The following is a 22,082-nucleotide window of genomic DNA, read 5'->3' on the forward strand; positions in this document are numbered from 1 at the left end:
GTATATATATATATATATATATATATACACACAGTATATATATATATATATATATATATATATATGTACATACACACATATACATATTTAGACATGTATGTGTATGTATCTCTTTGTTAAAGCATCTTTGCCGGCCTTTCTTTTCTAACACCTGAGATATCATATCTTTGAGCTTTTATAACTTTTGTGTGCAATATTTTTTTAAATATTTTGTTATTATCAGTGTAACTATACTTTGTAATGTATTTTTTATCTGTTTTGTGCAACTTTTAAGTTTTGCAAAACAGTTAACCAGAGCTCTGAAGTCGCAGTAATCATTCCAGTGTAAATTACTATTGCGCTCAAACTTGATTGCGCAGTAAGCTTGATGACCGCAAACCCCTGCGATAAACCCTTTGTCGCTCGGGGGCAAACATTTGCAATCCACTTGTATTCTGGTCCTTATTTGGTAATAGTTGAAAACATTTGGTGATAGTTGAATAGTACTAAGTAAAAACACAGCTAAAAATAACTGGGCTATTCATTGAGCCATAATGATTCATCCTTAGGTTAGAGGCTACAATCAAACTTTAATTTTCAAGTTTTTTTTATCGAGAGTGGATAGAATAAAGTATAAAAATAAAATAAAATGTGAACATGAAACATATATAATTGTTAATGTGTTAATTGGATTGAAACATGAGCTGACTCTTTCCATTAAGCATATTATTATTATTATCAGGTATTTGTAGAGCGCTAACAGGTTCCGCAGTGCTATAAACATTGGTGGTATATATAAAAAACAATTACAGGGATCAAATGGGTAGAGGATCCTGCCGAGAGTTGCACTGTTGTAGTCGGCTCTTATGAAGGTGGACTACAAACAGCTGGGCTCATAGGCTTACATGCTATGGGGTTTAAGGGGATAGCAGTGGAGATAAAAAGGTTAGTGTAGGTTATATGCAACCCTGAATAGTACAGTCTTCAGGGAGCACTTGAAGCTTTTAAAACTAGGGGAGAGTCTTGTGGAGTGAGGCAGAGAGTTCTATAAGATGGGTCTGGAGAAATCTTGTAAACGGGAATGTGAGGAGGTAACAAGAGAGGAGGAGAGTAGGAGATCAGGAGTGGAGCGAAGGGGTCGGGAGGGAGATTATCTGGAGACAAGTTCTGAGATGTCGGGGGGAGCAATGCAATTGAGGGCTTTGTGTGTCAGAGTGAGAATTTTGTGTTTAATCCTGGAGGCAAGAGGAAGCCAGTGAAGGGATTGGCAGAGAGGTGTGGCAGATGAAGAGCGACGTGTAAGGAAGATGAGCCTGGCAGAGGCATTCATTATGGATTGTAAAGGAGCTGGGCAGCAGCTAGGGAGACCAGAGAGGATGGAGTTGCAGTAGTCGAGGCAGGAAAGGATGAGAGAGTGGAATAGTACAGTCTTCAGGGAGCACTTGAAGCTTTTAAAACTAGGGGAGAGTCTTGTGGAGTGAGGCAGAGAGTTCTATAAGATGGGTCTGGAGAAATCTTGTAAACAGGAATGTGAGGAGGTAACAAGAGAGAAGGAGAGTAGGAGATCAGGAGTGGAGAGAAGGGGTCGGGAGGGAGATTATCTGGAGACAAGTTATGAGATGTCGGGGGGAGCAATGCAATTGAGGGCTTTGTGTGTCAGTGTGAGAATTTTGTGTTTAATCCTGGAGGCAAGAGGAAGCCAGTGAAGGGATTGGCAGAGAGGTGTGGCAGATGAAGAGCGACGTGTAAGGAAGATAAGCCTGGCAGAGGCATTCATTATGGATTGTAAAGGAGCAGGGCAGCAGCTAGGGAGACCAGAGAGGATGGAGTTGCAGTAGTCGAGGCGGGAAAGGATGAGAGAGTGGATTCAAACCTTAGTTGTGTCTTGTGTAAGAAAATGTCTGATTTTAGCGATGTTTTTAAGGTGGAAGCGGCAGGCTTTAGCCAAGGATTGAATATGAGGAGTGAAAGAAAGATCTGAGTCAAGTGTGACCCCAAGACATCGGGCATGTGAGGTTGGGGTAATGATGGAGTTATCAACAATTATAGAGACATGGGGGGTGCAGATTTTGGAAGAAGGGTGGAAAATAAGGAGCTCAGTTTTGGAGAGATTTAGCTTGAGGTAGTGAGAGGACATCCAATATGAGATATGAGAGAGACAGTTAGTGACACGGATTAGCAAGGAAGGAGATAGTTCTGGTGCAGAGAGGTAGATTTGGGTATCGTCGGCATACAAATGATAGTGAAACCCGTGGGACTTTATTAAGCATACCATCAGGGCTAATTATAAATGCACATCTCAGTAGGATAAATGGGTACCATGTCAACCATGTCTATAAGTGACCCTAATGTAATAGACTTGTAGAATGCTCTTTGATAAGTTACCTTCTCCATTATCAGCTTTGTTTCCGGAGTGTCTGGAGTATAAAGAATCTTCCCATAAATCAATGGTTTCAGGAGCAGCCAGTACACGGAACCTTTGGTTGTGTTCACCAAATTTAAAAATAAATATGCACAAAAAGGATCTGGAAAAAAAATGGTGATTAGAAATCTAGTCCTAAATCTACTAGTAAGAGCAATATTACCGGCATGCCAGTGCACAGTTTAAATGGATACTACTGCTTGCAAGCTCCTGTTTATATCTCCACTAACAAGTGCTCTTAACAAAGATGTGGCTGCTTAAAGGGTCATCGTAGTCAGATTTCCTGTTTGTTTTATCAAAAAAGGATATTTCAAAAACACAGTATTTTTTTTACATAACTTACCTGTGCTGAAAAAACATACTTATATCAGACTTGATAGGTCTGTTCCTGTTCACCATTAGAACTGTGAATTGTCCTATAGCTCTAGTAGTGAAAAATAAATATCTGGAGCAATCAATGACTCTAGGTATGCAACACATAAGTATTCTTATCTTCAATTGTAATGCATATATTTCATATGAATGAAAGAAAAGTTTTTGTTTTCAATGTTTCTTTGGGAAGAATCTGTACATTGCCCAATATAGATTCTAGTTGGATATACTGGGCAGCAATTAGCCAGAAAGTGCCATCATAGGCAGTGTAACAAGCTTTTGTCAACTAAACAGTCAATAAGACATCTGAGAGAACACCTCTCAGCTGTTGCCTACATTAACCTTGAAAAAGCTGAGGATAGCTAGAGAAGCTATACTGGAAGACTAGTTACATAACTAATAATGTCACCAGGAAGCATCTTGCTAGGGCACATAGACTAAGGGGGGATCACAAAATTGGCAGCAAGAACAACAAGGTGCTTAATCAAGCTCAGTGGAGAAGAGAAGAGACAAGTGATTGACAGGTAATTTATGACCACACGGTTAAAAGATATGTTTTCTCTATATACAAGAAAGAGAAGAGCTGAACCAGGAACAAACAATTGCTCAGTGTTTTGCTCTCTGACAGGAAACCACCACGGAACCGGTCTGATCCCACCAAAAAAAAGGACTGTCCAGCCCAAACATACCAGGCAATCTCTCTCTGAACAAGAAAAATGCCAACTTTATATATATATAGTCACGTTGATTGGAGAAGCTGTGTTAGTCCAGAGATTTTGATATCAAAATAACAAGAGTATTGCATTGAGCAATGATACTTTTTTATTGGACTAACTATACATTTATAAGTTGACAAGCTTGTCAACTTATAAATGTATAGTTAGTCCAATAAAAAAGTAGAATTGCTCAATGCAATACGAGAGAGAGATCCAACTATAACAATTACTTAGATTAACTAAGTCAAAGAAATTACTGTAGTAAGTTTTTACACCTATTATTTTTGAGAAGTGTAGCTTAAATATCACTGCATGATTTACAATTTTACTTTTATTTGCATAGTTTAAGAAGATAAGCAATTACTTTGCATCATGCAGAAACACACTCATGTGCCCATTCAAAACGATTTAAAAACACATTGTTTGCCTGTTATTTGCAACAACGCTGAAGAAGTGTTAGTGAAACGCGTGTCAGGGGAGCATAACAAGGAGAGTTTTCTGCATTTATAACCTGCTTGTTCTCAGCCTCAATATGATTTCTCAGTGATTCTTATAGCGGTATAGTGAAGTTCAAAACAGAGAAATGGTAGTAATAATATAGCTCCCGTATTGAAGGGGCTTAGGGGCCGATTTATCAAGCTCCTTATGGAGCTTGATGCCCCTTGTTTCCGGTGAGCCTTCAGGTTTGCCGGAAACAGAAGTTATGAAGCAGCGGTCTAAAGACCGCTGCTCCATATCTTGTCCGCCTGCTCTGAGGCTATGGACAGAAAGCAACACGATCGAATACAATCGGGTTAATTGAACTCCCCGGCTGGCGGCCGATTAGCCGCGAATCTGCAGGGGGTAGCATTGCACCAGCAGTTCACAAGAACTGCTGGTGCAATGATAAATGCCAACAGCGTATGCTGTCGGCATTTATCGATGTGCCGCAGACATGATATGCTGCATAGTATCATGTACGCTCGCACTATGATAAATATACACCTTAGTCTTTAGTTCAGGTGCATTTATTATTATATATTGGAATTCTTTAGGGAAGTAAACGGTATGGTTAACGGTGGACTGGAATTTTGGCAATTAACATATATAAATTGTAACCATCTATGGGTCAGATTAAAAGTAGAGCACTATTTAACACTCCCGCTCAAATGTTAATGGCGCTAGAAGTAAGTTGAAAGTAAACTGTTTATGCTTGCGCAGTAACCCAAGATGCGTAAAAAGCCGAATTTACGGAATTTAGCAATATTTATTTATAAATATTTAGAGCATATACCACTATGCAATAATTGGGTTATACAAAAGAAGAGGAATGCCCTGCCCTTGAGCACAATCAGTAGTAGTTCACTTAAATGCAGTAGTAGTTCTCTTAAAATGACTGTGTAATTTATTGGCCAATGTGATACTGTGATGCAGAGAGATGCCCTTTATACCCTCTCTGGGGGAATTATTAAACAAAGTTATGTAGGAAAAATAGCGGCATACACCTGTGTGGGGTAGATAATACACACAGATGCAACAAAGCAGGTCACTATACAGAAATTATTACCCAGAAAGGTACCAGTTATAGCACAACTGTTTATCTTAGTTAAAATAAATATGGTATTGGCATTGCCTGGGCAGTATGCATTGTTGCAATAGCATACGTTCACATTTTTGAAGTGAACATTTTATAAGTGAGGCACTAAGATAAGAATTATACAAGAATTATACTCAGTACTCACCACAATGCTGCTTATTAAGACAACATTCTGCCTATTGACATCTGCTGAAGAAATGCACACTACATCAAGCTAATCATATTCTCTCTCTTCTGCTTTCAGGTACATGAATAGTATTACTGCTCATCTGCAACCTATTCATTGAATTCTAGTGCTCTTCTATCCTGTAACTCTCTTTTGGTACGTGAATAGTATCCCTGCTCAGCTGCAACCTATTCACTGCATTCTAGTGCAGTCTCCTCTCCTGTAACTCTCTTTTGGTACGTGAATAGTATCCCTGCTCAGCGGCAACCTATTCACTGCATTCTAGTGCAGTCTCCTCTCCTGTAACTCTCTTTTGGTACGTGAATAGTATCCCTGCTCAGCGGCAACCTATTCACTGCATTCTAGTGCAGTCTCCTCTCCTGTAACTCTCTTTTGGTACGTGAATAGTATCCCTGCTCATCTGCAACCTATTCACTGCATTCTAGTGCTCTCTCCTCTCCTGTAACTCTCTTTTGGTACGTGAATAGTATCCCTGCTCATCTGCAACCTATTCACTGCATTCTAGTGTTCTCTCCTCTCCTGTAACTCTCTTTTAGTACATGAATAGTATCCCTGCTCATCTGCAAACTATTCACTGCATTTTAGTGCTGTCTCCTCTCCTGTAACTCTCTTTTGGTACGTGAATAGTATCCCTGCTCATCTGCAACCTATTCACTGCATTCTAGTGCTCTCTCCTCTCCAGTAACTCTCTTTTGGTACGTGAATAGTATCCCTGCTCATCTGCAACCTATTCACTGCATTCTAGTGCTCTCTCCTCTCCAGTAACTCTCCTATGGTACGTGAATAGTATTCCTGCTCATCTGCAACCTATTCACTGCATTCTAGTGCTCTCTCCTCTCCTGTAACTCTCTTTTGGGCCCAGTCGACTACCCGGAGAGATACAGCTGGCTCTCCTGGACGGAAGATGGGGTCCTTTAACGCAGGTATCTTTAAGGGACTTGAAATCATAGACCAGGACGCTCATAGCTAGCTTGATGGTATGGGCTGGTCAGTGGGGAGTTCTCCCTTTTCTTTTGGCTGCCCTATTTCTTCAGGAATATTTGAACTCTCTAACAATGATGCATACGTTGGTGTTGTGAGTATGGAGGTCCATTCCGGTATTGGTTAACTTTGGGCACCTTGTCTGGCCCTAAAACAAGGGCTACATCACTGTGTTTACTGTGACTCTCTTATGTGTACTAATGATGACCTTTTAGGTCTGATATGCTCCGTAAAGTTTTATTGTATCACCTAATAGAGTTCTTACCAGAGTACCCTAAGATATCAAATTCAGTATTACTATGTACTGCTCTATTGGAATGAAACTCTTTATATATTTACAGTATTGTGCATATTAGAATGGAAGAAAATATTCCCTGCTGACATTATATGTTATATTTTTGCTGTTTTCTGAGTGAGGCAGTACATAATTAGCAGATACATGGACATTTTACAGATAATAAGCTGTATTACATTTATCTTGCTTCAGATGGGAAGTTTATCTAGATTACCAAGTGCCGGACAATCACTGGCAGATATGGGGAGTTTATGCAGCATGGCCCTGACAGCAAAACTAGTTATAATAGTGTAGCAGGGAAGTATTCTTATTTTTCACTAGAATTTACATTTAGAAATGGGTGCTTAGAAGTCGGGTACATAGTGGTCAGCTCCCTGCAAATTTTTCATTAATAGGACTGTATAGGTTCACAGACATTGTTTCTGTGAATTAAAGTGTTTTTGCATCTCTTTCCTGAATAGAATGCTCCATATAGTATGCCATAGTATAGTTTATTTTTAAATAGTGTGAATCTTGTACACTTATGGTGTGTAACTAAGTATATCTAATGATATAGTCCTATAAATGTTTCATAGATAATGGATACCGCAGTTGTTTTCAAGTTCAATTTGTTAATTTGGTATGTTATTTCAACAGCGGCTTTGGAGTTTCTACTATTTTATCAAGGTAGGACTCCAATACTTATTAACTCCACATACTAAGTTTGTGGACTCATGTTGTTTAATATGATATACAGAAGTCTATAGAGTATCCTGTTAATAAAATTTTAATATAGGAGTTTAATAATATAGTATGTGTTATTTAATGGTTGTAGGGGCTTCCTAAGATACTTGTCACAAACTAATATTTCATGCCCCATAGACCTTTTATGATAAAACATTCCTTTAAGAGTATAGTACTTGAATATTTTACATATAGTACAAGAGAGTATATCTCTATATTTAAAAGGGTGCTAGAGGGCCCCTGTAGTTATAACCCCCTACATTTACCTCCTAATTATTCCCCACATCCGTGGTCTAAGACTGGCCACTACTCGTCATTTGAGGTATGCTTCATCCTTATTTTCGCATATTCTAGGGGGGTTTTGTGACAAAATGTATATGTTATCCTATTACTTTAAAAATGAGGTTTGTCATTTGAGACCAGAAGTGGTCTCCTTTACTACAGTAGACCTCCAACAATGTGGACTTTTCTTATTGAGGCCCGAGAGTGACCTCCTGTATGTTACTGAGGAGGCATAATGATAATTAGGCATACTACTGGTGTACCGTGTCTTTGTACCTCCTGCCTGGAATATGTAATTTGTGTTCAAAATATGTGGTACTACGATGTATCTACCTTATATATATTCAGTTTTATTGTTATGTATTGCATGTATGCCTTGTAATGATCCTCTAATAAAAATCAAATAAAAAAGAGTTGATTACTTTGAGGCAATGCCCCGCAAAAGGGCCTTTTAAGGGCCATTGGCAGTTTAGTTTAGGCTAGGGTTTTTTTTTATTTTGGGGAGGCTTTTTTTTTTTTTGATAGGGCTATTAGATTAGGTGCCATTAGTTTAAATATCTTATAATTTGTTAATTATTTTCTGTAATTTAGTGTTTGGTTTTTTTTGTACTTTAACTAATTTAATTTATTTAATTGTTGTTAATGTAGTTAATTTATTTAATTATAGTGTAGTGTTAGGTGTTATTGTAACTTAGGTTAGGTTTTATTTTATAGGTACTTTTGTATTTATTTTAGCTAGGTAGTTATTAAATAGTTAATAACTATTTAATAACTATTCTACCTAGTTAAAATAAATACAAACTTGCCTGTAAAATAAAAATAAACCATAAGATAGATATAATGTAACTATTAGTTATATTGTAGCTAGTTTAGGCAGGGGCGTATTTAGGTTTTGTGCTGCCCTAGGCAGGGCAATGATTTGACTTGCGTCAGCGCAAACGTTTTACTTGTGACCTGTAATACATGTGCAAGTGGGCATGCGATCGTAAAAAAAATGTGGGCACAGATAAAGCACACATGGGAGGGCAAATTTGCGCTACACTCATAATCTAGCCCTAAAAAAAGGTAAGCACAGAGAGTTGTGTGTAATAGGTTTCTAAACTTACTGTCATTTGGGATGCCGTACAGCTCTTGAAGGTTTTGGTTTCTCTGACTGCTATGAGTGGAGGAATCTCTTTGAACATTGGAAGAATACGAGGACAGCACGTTAGTAAGTTGTATGTAATTCTTATTACAGATATATTTTGAGATATCCATAAAGGATGCAGAAGTGGTTGTAGTGCTCCTTGACTGAGGATTTGCCTGAAAAAAAGACAAACAAGAAGAAAAAAAATTGCACATTAACTATTCTCTTGATGGCAAGATAAAGATAGTGATGGCACAACAGTATAGCCTAAACTACACCAAGGCTTGAAAATGAAAGGGTCAGCTGATGATATTATCACACCACATACATATGTTTAAGAAGGAAGTTAAAAAAACTATTCTGAGCGGGCACCCTGGGACTATGTAATAGTGTGTATGTATCTTACCTAGGAAGAACACGTACTTCTTTACATTAAAATAAACTGTAGAAGAATCTGTCAGATACCAGAATTCATTATGATTGTACAGTAGGCAATAAATTAAATGAAGATCATGGAAACCATGTTTTCTGAAAGTAAATGGGGCGCTGTCATTGTTTTTAATCTGTCATACAAATGCAATAAATTATGGGGGTTATTACAATCCTTTCAAAAAGCTTGTCAAATGATTTAGCTACAAACATCCCCATGGACTATATTGGTGAATGTTGTAGAAAAAAAAATCATTAGGTAAACTTTTTTAAAGGATTGTGATCGACTCCTATGTTTTTGAAAAACACTTTTGTGCCCTAGTAAAACAGCCCATGAGCCTGACCAAGAGATTAGTTCTATATTTTGGATTATAGGACAAGTTCAGGGTTACTTGATTTTCTCTCCTCCATTTCTACAAATGGATTGGAAATTATTTTATTTATCTGTTGTAACAATCAGTGTAAGATATCCAGGTGGCCTATGGACTTTTGGGACTTGTGAGTTTTACAAATTGTTTGGAATTTCCCATTTATTGGAAGATTTTGAATGTGGAATAACTAGGGGGGGGGGGGGGGGGGTTGCCCTTACTTGAATGCTTAAAATAATAGGACTTGGCCTTCTTTAAGGGACAGTAAAGTCAAAATTAAACTTTAATGGAATGGATAGAGCTCTGCATTTTAAACAACTTTCCAATTTACTTCTATTTTGTTTCTCAGTTTTCTTAGTTATCCTTTGCTTAAGGGGTAATCCTAGGTGAGCTCTGCAGTATGCACATGTCTTAACATGATAACCAAATGTTTCAGCACTTGAAAGTGATGCAGCATAGGTGTAAAAAGCTGACTAGAAAATATCACCTGAACATCTCTATGTAAAAAAGGAAGATATTTTACTTAAATTTCCTAGGTATTCACACACCACTGTAAAGAGACTTTAAGCAGTCAATCAGGATGTTTGTTCCACGACTTCCAAGGGAGTGCACATCTGACATGTGCAGGCACAGTCATGTTATATTCCTATTCAGTTAAAGGAAGTTTACTATGGAATCTCACGAAATTTCAGTGAAATCTCATGAGATCACAGCAAAGCAAAGCATGACCTCAGCAATGCTGATGCTGATTGGCTATTGTTTTTTTTTTTGGGTGGGGGCTCATCTTGCAGCTGGATAGCAGCTGAAATATAACTCTTCACAGAGCACTTAATCTGGTGAGCTGAAGAAATAGTAAGGTAAAATATCTTCCTTTTTTACATAGAGATGCTCAGGTGATATTTTAATGTCAGCTTTTTACAATTATGCTGCATCACTTTCAAGTGATTTAGCATATGAGTTTTATGTCCCTTTATGTTTCCTGGCAGCGTTTGCAGCAATGATGATACACATAAGTCCAAACACTGCTACCATATAATGCTAAAGACACATGCACTCTCATAAGTTCCTATCAGTTTACCTAGTTATACTCTAACATTTGATAATAGAGATTAACTGGGAAGTTCTTTAAACTTGCCTGGCCTATCTGAAACATGAGTGTTTAATTTTGACTGTCACTTTAAATTTCTTTATACCAGATAATTTGATATAGCAAAAGAGGGCTAATTTGGAAGAGAATGCAATATAAGGATGGGAGCTTAAACATCTAAATATCTTATGATACTTTAGCTGGTGATGGGAATGTTAAAACAAAGGGAGTGGGATTAATATATGAATGCAAGATACAAAAAGGATATGCTTAATGTTTATGGCTCCTAATCAATATCAATGAGCTCTAGTTAGCAGCACTCACATTTTTACTTATTTCAAAGTACTGCATAACATCAATCATTTTGTTAATGTTCTCATCTGCTGGTACTGGAATGTCAGCTAACTTCTTTATTAACATGTCAAACATTGTCTGCAGACTGCTGATTTCCTCTTGTAATGACAATGGAACAAAAAACTGAAAAAGAAGCAAAAAGATGTGGTTAACATTTGGTTAGGTTATAAGTACTTTACTTTAGGTATATAATGCATAGACAGTGTATATATTACATCTTTTTGTTTTATTTTGAATACAATATTATAATGAAATGCATAGGGGCCTATCTATCAAGCTCCGAATGGAGCTTGATGCCCCGTGTTTCTGGCGAGCCTGCAGGCTCACCAGAAACAGCAGTTATGAAGCAGCGGTCACAAAGACCGCTGCTTCATAACCTGTCTGCCTGCTCTGAGCAGGCGGACAGACATCGCCGGAAATCAACCCGATCGAGTACGATCGGGTTGATTGACACCCCCCTGTTGGCGGCCCATTGGCCGCGAGTCTGCAGGGGGCGGCGTTGCACCAGCAGCTCTTGTGAGCTGCTGGTGCAATGCTGAATACGGCGAGCGTATTGCTCGCCGTATTCAGCGAGGTCTGGCGGACCTGATCCGCACTGTCGGATCAGGTCCGCCAGACTTTCTTAAATAGGGGCCATAGTCTTCACAGACACAATCACAAGTGAAAAGCATGATTTTCACTTTTGCACCATTGATTAGAAGACCAATACAAGACAATATGGACTTACACTGTAGAACAGTTTAAAGATGTCCACATTTTGCACAAATATGATGGTCATCTGGTAACTCTTCTCAGGGGAAAGACTGCAGAACGCTTGTAAATTGTTGTTGGTACTGCACGCATAAAACTGGTCAAACCAATCAAATATCTGTATGAAGAGTGACAAACAAAACAAATGTCAACTTTGTCTGAAATGGGAAGGGCAAAGATATCTGATTGTCCACACACACATTGTTGCTGCAGAGAATATTTGTCAAGGCACCTGGTTATAAAACTAAATATATTATTTTTTTATGTCTACATAGTGACCCATATTACAAGTGGCACACAATTTTTTTTTTTTAAGCATGAGTGCAAACTGAGCAGCTAGATTAGCACTAGTATTACAAGTTGAAAGTAAAAGGTTAGATCATGAGCGAAAGAATCAGGTGCGCTAACTTCAGGACTTTGGATATCGCAACTAACACCTCCCCATAGACTTCTATGGGGCACGCTAAAGAAGGCCTTTTCAGTTACTGCTTGTACGCTAACCCGACACTGCGCTAGATCAACTGCGCTAAAGTCGAATGTGTGTTAGGAATAATTCACATCCCTATGTTCTTCACTTAGAAGAAAATATTACTTTTATTTCTAAATATGTTTTTATATATACAGTATATCTGTATATTTTTTGGGGAAATATATATCTGTACCTATATATCTATTTGAATATGTCCAGATATAGATACTGTATATATTGTACATATAGATATATATATAAACAAAACAGAAGAGAAAATCCCAGGAGGGGATATAAAAAGGTGCGCTAAACAGTATACAATGCTGAATTAAAAGTTCTATGTGTTCAAAGATATAAAACAATGAACTCTTTCGGACAGATATTTTATAGCAAATATTTCTAATAATCAAAGTAATGATAATTGTGGTTGATGTTAGGTCAAGGCTGCTCCTCTTGATCCAGGAGTGTGGGGTATACTGTTAAAAGATAAAAGCAAAAAGAGGGAGCCTCATAGCGTAATCCTGTTTCACAAGCAGGGATATACTGATAAGAATTGCGCTTACTAGAAATGTTGCCAATGTACTTTGACCAGTGCAAATCAACAGGCTGGCACTTAACAGTGGCTAGTACACTGGGACCGGTTCCACTTGTAGTGACCGCCGCTGATTCCTGATGATGCACGGCTGTTGGAGGTATTTAATCTCTTTTCGTATCGACAATACCATAGAATAAAAAACAAGGGCAACTTCCGATCTTTCTTTAAAAATAGAACGCTTTATTTTGTAACGCGCTTCTCAACCAATGTACTGGTCGTTTCTTCAGACAATACAAAGCGGATAATAAATATTACAATTAGTAACAATATATACACAATTTAGTTAAAAAGCGGAAGTTGTCACTCATGTTATGGCCAATGGATGGCCTACAAATCTATTCATGACATAATTGATAAGGGAAGTGTTGTAACAAACGGTTTTTCTACAATGGTAATCTTAAATTCTTCCATTTTTATCTTTTAAAGTCTGTATTTCTAATAATGCATAGTGAGGGGGGAAATTTGTACTCCTGAGATTGAATTAACCATTTAATACCAATAGATATAAATTCATTAATGAGTTTACCTTACACAATGAAATTAAATTATAACTTTTATATATTCAAACATCTAGTCAGTATCTGAAAATATAACACGTCAAGCACATCTTTTCATCAATATGTGTGAATTTTAAATATGATCAAACGGTAACAATTATACAAATGCGTTTTAGGGGTTAAATTGTTACCGTTTGTTACAACACTCCCCTTATCAATTAGTCTTCAAAATTTGAATAGATTTGTAGGCCATCCATTGGCCATAACATGAGTGACAACTTCCGCTTTTTAACTAAATTGTTTATATATTGTTACTAATTGTAATATTTATTATCCGCTTTGTATTGTCTGAAGAAACGACCAGTACATTTGTTGAGAAACGAGTTACAAAATAAAGTGTTCTATTTTTAAAGAAAGATCGGAAGTTGCCCTTGTTTTTTATTCTATGGTATTGTCAATACGAAAAGAGATTGAATACCTCCAACAGCCGTGCATCATCAGGAATCAGCAGTGGTCACTACAAGTGGAACCGGTCCCAGTGTACTAGCCACTGTTAAGTGCTAGCCTGCTGATTTGCACTGGTCAAAGTACAGTAAAAACAAAACAACATAAGAATTTAAAGTATTTTTATTAAAAAGAAAATTAAATCATATTAAAAATGATATGTCATGTTTTAAGCTATTTGACTTGGAAAAGCTCAGAAGTATATGTATATATATATATATATATATATATATATATATATATATATATATATATAAAACACACATAAAGTCCAGTACTCACTCACAAGCTCTCAGCTAGGATTAAAAAGCAAAACCGGAAGAGTTAGTTTCCGGATTTGGCCAAATGGGACAAGCCCAGGTACCACGACAAGGTCTCTTCCACATACCTGGGTCCCTAATACAGCCACACAACTGCAGCCATGTACACAAATGCAAGCTAATAATCAAACAAACTGGGAACAGGTCAGGGTTCACAGACTTATGTAATCACCCAGGAGAAAGGAATGCACATCCAGACTGGACCAGGTACACATCCCATGACTCATAAACAGGCCCATATATATAAATAAATGAGTGTAATAGTTTCTTTTAATATATTTTAAATGTGTTTTGTGATATTTTTTTTTAACCCTTACACTATATTTCAGGTCTCAAGTCGTGCAATTTCAACTTTGCACTCAAGCCTAACCTATAACTTTCAACTTGTAATATGAACGCTATTTAGCGCAGCACAATATATATTGAAATAATAGGTTGTGCTAGAGCAATGTTGGTTACGCTAACCATTCTCTGGTAAATCAGTTCTACCGTGGACTATCATTAGCGCACCACTTGTAATCTAGCCCAGTATGTATTAGGAATTATGCATTGTTTATATATGCAACTACTTTTTCATATTATGTAGTATTTGAGGCACAGGACTTAGATATTCCAGGAATAAGAAAAAGAAAAGTGAGAGGCAGAGCCATGGTGACTGTAAATGTACAACCCCAATTCCAAAAAAGTTTGGACAGTATGGAAAATGCAAGAAAACAAAACAAACAAAAAGAGTCATTTGAAAATTCAATTCACTCTTTACTATATTAAAAACACATTATTAACATGTTATTTGAAGTTTTACTTTGTGAATTTAATGTATTTTTAAAAATATACACTAATTCCAAATCTGATGACTGCAACACACTCCAAAAAACTTGAGACAGTTGACTGTTTACCACAGTGTAACATCACCTTATATTTTAAATAACACTTATTAAGTGTCGGGCACTAAAGACACCAGTTGGTTTATTTAGCAAGCAGAATTTCCCCCCATTCATCCATTATGCATGTCTTCAGCTGCGCAACTGTACAGGGCCTTTGTTGCCTTATTTTGCTCTTGATAATGCACCACACATTCTCAATCGAAAACAGATCAGCACTGCAAGCAGGCCATGCTAGCACCCGCACTCTCTGCTTACGCAACCAAGGGCTTGTAATCCGCATGTGGTTTGCCGTTGTCCTGCTTGAAAATACAGGGACGCCCCTGGAAAAGACGGCGTCTGGATGGCAGCATATGATGTTCCAAAATGTATACATATCTTTCTGCATTAAAAGTGCCCTCACAGATGTGCAAGTTACCCATGCCATGGGCACTGACACCCCCCATACTAAGACAGGTGCTGGCTTTTGTACCTGATGCTGAGAACACAATTATTGTTTTTCCAAAAACTATTTGAAATGTTGACTAGTCGGACCATAAAAAACTATTCCACTTTGCAACTGTCCATCTCAGATGAGACCGAGCCCAGAGAAGTTGGTGGTGCTTCTGGACAGTGTTGATGTATGGCTTCTGCTTTGCATAGTAAAGTCTTAACTTGCATCTGTGGATGCAGCGGCGAATGGTGTTGACTAACAAAGGTCTACCAAAGTATTCCCGAGCCCATGTCAGGATATCCATTACAGACTCATGATGGTTTTTGAGACACTGACATGGTTTTCGGCTTTGGCCTTTACGTACCGAGATTTGACCAGGTTCCTTGAATCTTTTAATTATATTGTGCACTGTAGAAGGTGAAATGCCCCAAATCCTACCGATTTGTCTTTGGGAAATGTTCTAAAAGTGTTGGATTATTCGCTAATGCATTTGTTGGCAGATTTGTTGGCAGATTGGCGAGCCTCAACCCATCCTTGCTCTGGAAGGACCAGGCCTTTTTTGGAGGCTCCTTATATACTATGATTACATGATTGCCTCAACTGTTTCACATCACCTTTTTGTTTCAACTTGTCACATTGCTATTAGTTCTAAATTGTCCCTGCCCTAACTTTTTAGCAAAGTATTGCAGTCATCAGATTTGAAATGAGCATATATTTTCAAAAATACATTAAATTCACAAGGTAAAACATCAAATAATGTGTTAATAATGTATTTTCAATATAGTACAGGGGAAATTGAATTTTCAAATGACTCTTTGGGGCATATTTATCAATGATAAATGCCAACAGCGTATGCTCTCAGCATTTATCGATGTGCGGTGGACATAATACACTATGTTGTATTATGTCCGCTCGCACATTGATTAATATGCCCCTTTTTATTTGTTTTTTTTGCATTTTCCATTCTGTCCCAACTTTTTTGGAACTGGAGTTGTACACATATACATATTTATACAGGTAAAATAGTCATTGAATTGAATAAGAGGGACAATGGAAAAGGAATGTAGGAAAAAAAACATCAGAATGAAGAGACTGCCATGGTAACTAATAGAGAATAGATGCTGCCATAGAAAGGGAGGTGAGTGACAATCTGGTGAAGGGATGAAAGAGAGAACCATAAGCAAACACTAAGGAAGATGGAGAATGTTAAATGTCTTCTAGGGACTGTTGATTATTAGGACACTTAGTGGAGGGGAAGAAGCTTAAAGGATCCATGTGCAAAGGAATATCGACCAAGGTACGTAGCAACACATACACAGTAATTGTCCAAGTTCATGAACAGAGCAAGATAAAAGGGTAATGTAACTAATACTTACACATGATGTCATTATATCGTTATATTATACATTGTACAGGTATAGATTATACTTAAAGGGCCATAATACCCAAATGTTTAAACACTTGAACGTGATGCAGCATAGCTGTAAAAAGCTGACTAGAAAATATCACCTGAACATCTCTATGTAAAAAAGAAAGATATTTTACCTCAAAAGTTTCTCAGTAGCCACATCCCATTGTAAAGGACTTCTAAGCAGCAAACCAGTATGTCTGTCCCGGGACAGCGGAAGGAGCAAGCTTACGTGCACACTCATCTTATTTCCCTATTCAGTGTAAGGAAGTTTACAATGAAATCTCATGAGAGTTAAGTGAAATCTCATGAGATCACAGTAATAGAGTTCATGACCTCAACACTGCTGATGCTGATTGGCTGCTGTTCATTTCTTCATTATTATGTTTTACCTGTAGCTGAGCAGCAGCTAAGTATACATTTTTACACAGAACTTAATCTGATGAGCTGAGGAAATTATGAGCTAAAATATCTTCCTTTTTTACATAGAGATGCTCAGGTGATATTTTCCTGTCAGCTTTTTACAGTTATACTGCATCATTTTCAAGTGATTTAGCATATGAGTATTACGTACCTTTAAGAAAGCTGCATAGAAGGGGGTGAAACAATCATTGAAATAGATTGTTTTCATGAGCACATCACTAGAATGAGACATGAATTTGGGATTAGGTTACAGGATGTTAACAGTGAGGTGGAGATTAAATCATAATATATTTTATAATCTTATGTTTTTAATATCTTGTGGAGTTCAAGTTATCCAATATTTTCCTGTTGACTAACAAGTCAATCAGATGTGCTGACAAAATTAAGCTAAACCTTGCTCCTACACAGGTAACTATTGAAATATGTTTAATTCAAAGAGGTTGAACAATGTAGCATAACCTTTGTGTATAGAAAGATTACTATTTGCAATACTGTGACATTAGATTTTTACAAAAAGTACTTAAAACATAAAGAAATACACTAATATTTGTTTATTTTACATAAATGATGTTCATACTTGCAGACTCACAGATACTTACAGAATAAGTTGCACACCCACCTTACGGAAGTTTTCTGGAATTGGTAACTGCATGAGAGCTTCAATACTTGTATTGGAGATTTCTACCACTTGATTAAGCTGTGCCTTTACTTGGCTACTGTTTCTGAACAGACTTTCTACATTTGCTGGATAGTGACAAGAAAAATAAATATATCAATCAAATGGTTATATAAGAGCCATTCTCGCTACACCCCCACTACGAGGCCTACATTCTCCAAACAGAAGTTGAAACTCAAATATGCTAGTTAAAATCTTTATTTAGAAACTATTTTGTTGACCAGAAACATGGATCTTGCAGTCATGTTTAAAATGAAGATGGCAGTGCCTGACATAGCTAAAAACGCTCCCTTTTTCTATAAATAGAAGTAAAAAAGAAATATTTTATTTATATTTCCTTTTTTTTTCTTTAATTCTCTTTTAGTTGAAATATTTTTTCTTAATGTAATACATGAATTTTTAATCTGGTTGGAAATGTTGGCCTGATACTTGGGGTTGAGTTTAAGCTTTCCATTTTCTTTTCCCCCCAAAAATGAAAAATATTAGAAAATACTTTTTTTTTCATTGACAAAGTGACAAGTCAAACACAGCCTAGATTGTTAACTCACACAAGATTTTACCTCTATTTTACTACAACAGCACTCGAAAATGCAGAAAATGGATGACCATCACTGATATTCTAAATAGGTTAATGGAGTCTGTGTGCGTGTTTTGCAATTAAATAGAGTGGAGTTTATAATATGTGTTAAGCAATATGAATGTAATTTGTATATGCAAAATGGGTATATATATATGTTTCATCAATGATGTTTGTCAGCCTTTTAATATGTTAAAAAGTAATTTTTTTTAATTTTTAAAGAAAACCTACGGCTAGATTTAGAGTTTGGCGTTAGCCGTGAAAACCAGCGTTAGAGGCTCCTAACGCTGGTTTTAGGCTACCGCCGGTATTTGGAGTCAGTGATTAAAGGGTCTAACGCTCACTTTTCAGCCGCGACTTTTCCATACCGCAGATCCCCTTACGTCAATTGCGTATCCTATCTTTTCAATGGGATCTTTCTAACGCTGGTATTTAGAGTCGTTTCTGAAGTGAGCGTTAGAGCTCTAACGACAAAACTCCAGCCGCAGGAAAATAGCAGGAGTTAAGAGCTTTCTGGGCTAACGCCGGTTCATAAAGCTCTTAACTACTGTACTCTAAAGTACACTAACACCCATAAACTACCTATGTACCCCTAAACCGAGGTCCCCCCACATCGCCGCCACTCGATTAAAATTTTTTAACCCCTAATCTGCCGACCGCCAACTACGTTATACTTATGTACCCCTAATCTGCTGCCCCTAACCCCGCCGACCCCTGTATTATATTTATTAACCCCTAACCTGCCCCCCACAACGTCGCCGCCAGCTACCTACAATAATTAACCCCTAATCTGCCGACCGCAAAGCGCCGCCACCTACGTTATCCTTATGTACCCCTAATCTGCTGCCCCTAACACCGCCGACCCCTATATTATATTTATTAACCCCTAATCTGCCCCCCTCAACGTCGCCGACACCTGCCTACACTTATTAACCCCTAATCTGCCGACCGGACCTGAGCGCTACTATAATAAATGTATTAACCCCTAACCCGCCTCACTAACCCTATCATAAATAGTATTAACCCCTAATCTGCCCTCCCTAACATCGCCGACACCTACCTTCAATTATTAACCCCTAATCTGACGACCGGAGCTCATCGCTACTATAATAAATGGATTAACCCCTAAAGCTAAGTCTAACCCTAACACTAACACCCCCCTAACTTAAATATAATTTAAATCTAACGAAATTAATTAACTCTTATTAAATAAATTATTCCTATTTAAAGCTAAATACTTACCTGTAAAATACATCCTAATATAGCTACAATATAAATTATAATTATATTGTAGCTATTTTAGGATTAATATTTATTTTACAGGCAACTTTGTAATTATTTTAACCAGGTACAATAGCTATTAAATAGTTAAGAACTATTTAATAGTTACCTAGTTAAAATAATAACAAATTTACCTGTAAAATAAATCCTAACCTAAGTTATAATTAAACCTAACACTACCCTATCAATAAATTAATTAAATAAACTACCTACAATTACCTACAATTAACCTAACACTACACTATCAATAAATAAATTAAATACAATTGCTACAAATAACTACAATTACATAAACTAACTAAAGTACAAAAAATAAAAAAGAACTAAGTTACAAAAAATAAAAAAATATTTACCAACATTAGAAAAATATTACAACAATTTTAAACTAATTACACCTACTCTAAGCCCCCTAATAAAATAACAAAGACCCCCAAAATAAAAAATTCCCTACCCTATTCTAAATTAATAAATGTAAAAGCTCTTTTACCTTACCAGCCCTGAACAGGGCCCTTTGCGGGGCATGCCCCAAGAAAATCAGCTCTTTTGCCTGTAAAAAAAACATACAATACCCCCCCAACATTACAACCCACCACCCACATACCCCTAATCTAACCCAAACCCCCCTTAAATAAACCTAACACTAAGCCCCTGAAGATCTTCCTACCTTGTCTTCACCATCCAGGTATCACCGATCCGTCCTGGCATCCGGTGCTGAAGAGGTCCAGAAGAGGCTCCAAAGTCTTCCTCCTATCCGGCAAGAAGAGGACATCCGGACCGGCAAACATCTTCTCCAAGCGGCATCTTCGATCTTCTTCCATCCGGTGCGGAGCGGGTCCATCTTGAAGCAGCCGACGCGGATCCATCCTCTTCTTCCGTTGTCTCCCGACGAATGACGGTTCCTTTAAGGGACGTCATCCAAGATGGCGTCCCTCGAATTCCGATTGGCTGATAGGATTCTATCAGCCAATCGGAATTAAGGTAGGAATATTCTGATTGGCTGATGGAATCAGCCAATCAGAATCAAGTTCAATCCTATTGGCTGTTCCGATCAGCCAATAGAATGCAAGCTCAATCTGATTGGCTGATTGGATCAGCCAATCGGATTGAACTTGATTCTGATTGGCTGATTCCATCAGCCAATCAGAATATTCCTACCTTAATTCCGATTGGCTGATAGAATCCTATCAGCCAATCGGAATTCGAGGGACGCCATCTTGGATGACGTCCCTTAAAGGAACCGTCATTCGTCGGGAGACAACGGAAGAAGAGGATGGATCCGTGTCGGCTGCTTCAAGATGGACTCGCTCCGCACCGGATGGAAGAAGATCGAAGATGCCGCTTGGAGAAGATGTTTGCCGGTCCGGATGTCCTCTTCTTGCCGGATAGGAGGAAGACTTTGGACCCTCTTCTGGACCTCTTCAGCACCGGATGCCAGGACGGATCGGTGATACCTGGATGGTGAAGACAAGGTAGGAAGATCTTCAGGGGCTTAGTGTTAGGTTTATTTAAGGGGGGTTTGGGTTAGATTAGGGGTATGTGGGTGGTGGGTTGTAATGTTGGGGGGGGGTATTGTATGTGTTTTTTTACAGGCAAAAGAGCTGATTTTCTTGGGGCATGCCCCGCAAAGGGCCCTGTTCAGGGCTGGTAAGGTAAAAGAGCTTTTAACTCTATTAATTTAGAATAGGGTATATAATTTTTTATTTTGGGGGTCTTTGTTATTTTATTAGGGGGCTTAGAGTAGGTGTAATTAGTTTAAAATTGTTGTAATATTTTTCTAATGTTGGTAAATATTTTTTTATTTTTTGTAACTTAGTTCTTTTTTATTTTTTGTACTTTAGTTAGTTTATGTAATTGTAGTTATTTGTAGCAATTGTATTTAATTTATTTATTGATAGTGTAGTGTTAGGTTAATTGTAGGTAATTGTAGGTAGTTTATTTAATTAATTTATTGATAGGGTAGTGTTAGGTTTAATTATAACTTAGGTTAGGATTTATTTTACAGGTAATTTTGTTATTATTTTAACTAGGTAACTATTAAATAGTTCTTAACTATTTAATAGCTATTGTACCTGGTTAAAATAATTACCAAGTTGCCTGTAAAATAAATATTAATCCTAAAATAGCTACAATATAATTATAATTTATATTGTAGCTATATTAGGATGTATTTTACAGGTAAGTATTTAGCTTTAAATAGGAATAATTTATTTAATAAGAGTTAATTAATTTCGTTAGATGTAAATTATATTTAACTTAGGGGGGTGTTAGTGTTAGGGTTAGACTTAGCTTTAGGGGTTAATACATTTATTAGAATAGCGATGAGCTCCGGTCGTCAGATTAGGGGTTAATAATTGAAGTTAGGTGTCGGCGA

General features: G+C 37.3%; 1 protein-coding gene across 1 annotated transcript in view; it reads right to left on the reverse strand.

Moving 5' to 3' along the window:
• The window catches only part of ABCA12 (ATP binding cassette subfamily A member 12), a 317,047-nt gene that overhangs the window by 132,334 nt on the left and 162,631 nt on the right, over positions 1–22,082 (reverse strand). The window contains exons 20-24 of the mRNA XM_053698806.1: positions 17,797–17,921; positions 11,625–11,765; positions 10,868–11,020; positions 8,640–8,835; positions 2,365–2,504 (exon numbers count right to left, since the gene is read on the reverse strand). Coding sequence (XP_053554781.1) covers positions 2,365–2,504; positions 8,640–8,835; positions 10,868–11,020; positions 11,625–11,765; positions 17,797–17,921 — 755 coding nt within the window. The remainder of the gene's footprint in view (positions 1–2,364; positions 2,505–8,639; positions 8,836–10,867; positions 11,021–11,624; positions 11,766–17,796; positions 17,922–22,082) is intronic.

This window comes from Bombina bombina, chromosome 1 (assembly GCF_027579735.1).
Source record: "Bombina bombina isolate aBomBom1 chromosome 1, aBomBom1.pri, whole genome shotgun sequence".
In the NCBI taxonomy this organism is placed as follows: Eukaryota; Metazoa; Chordata; class Amphibia; order Anura; family Bombinatoridae; genus Bombina; species Bombina bombina.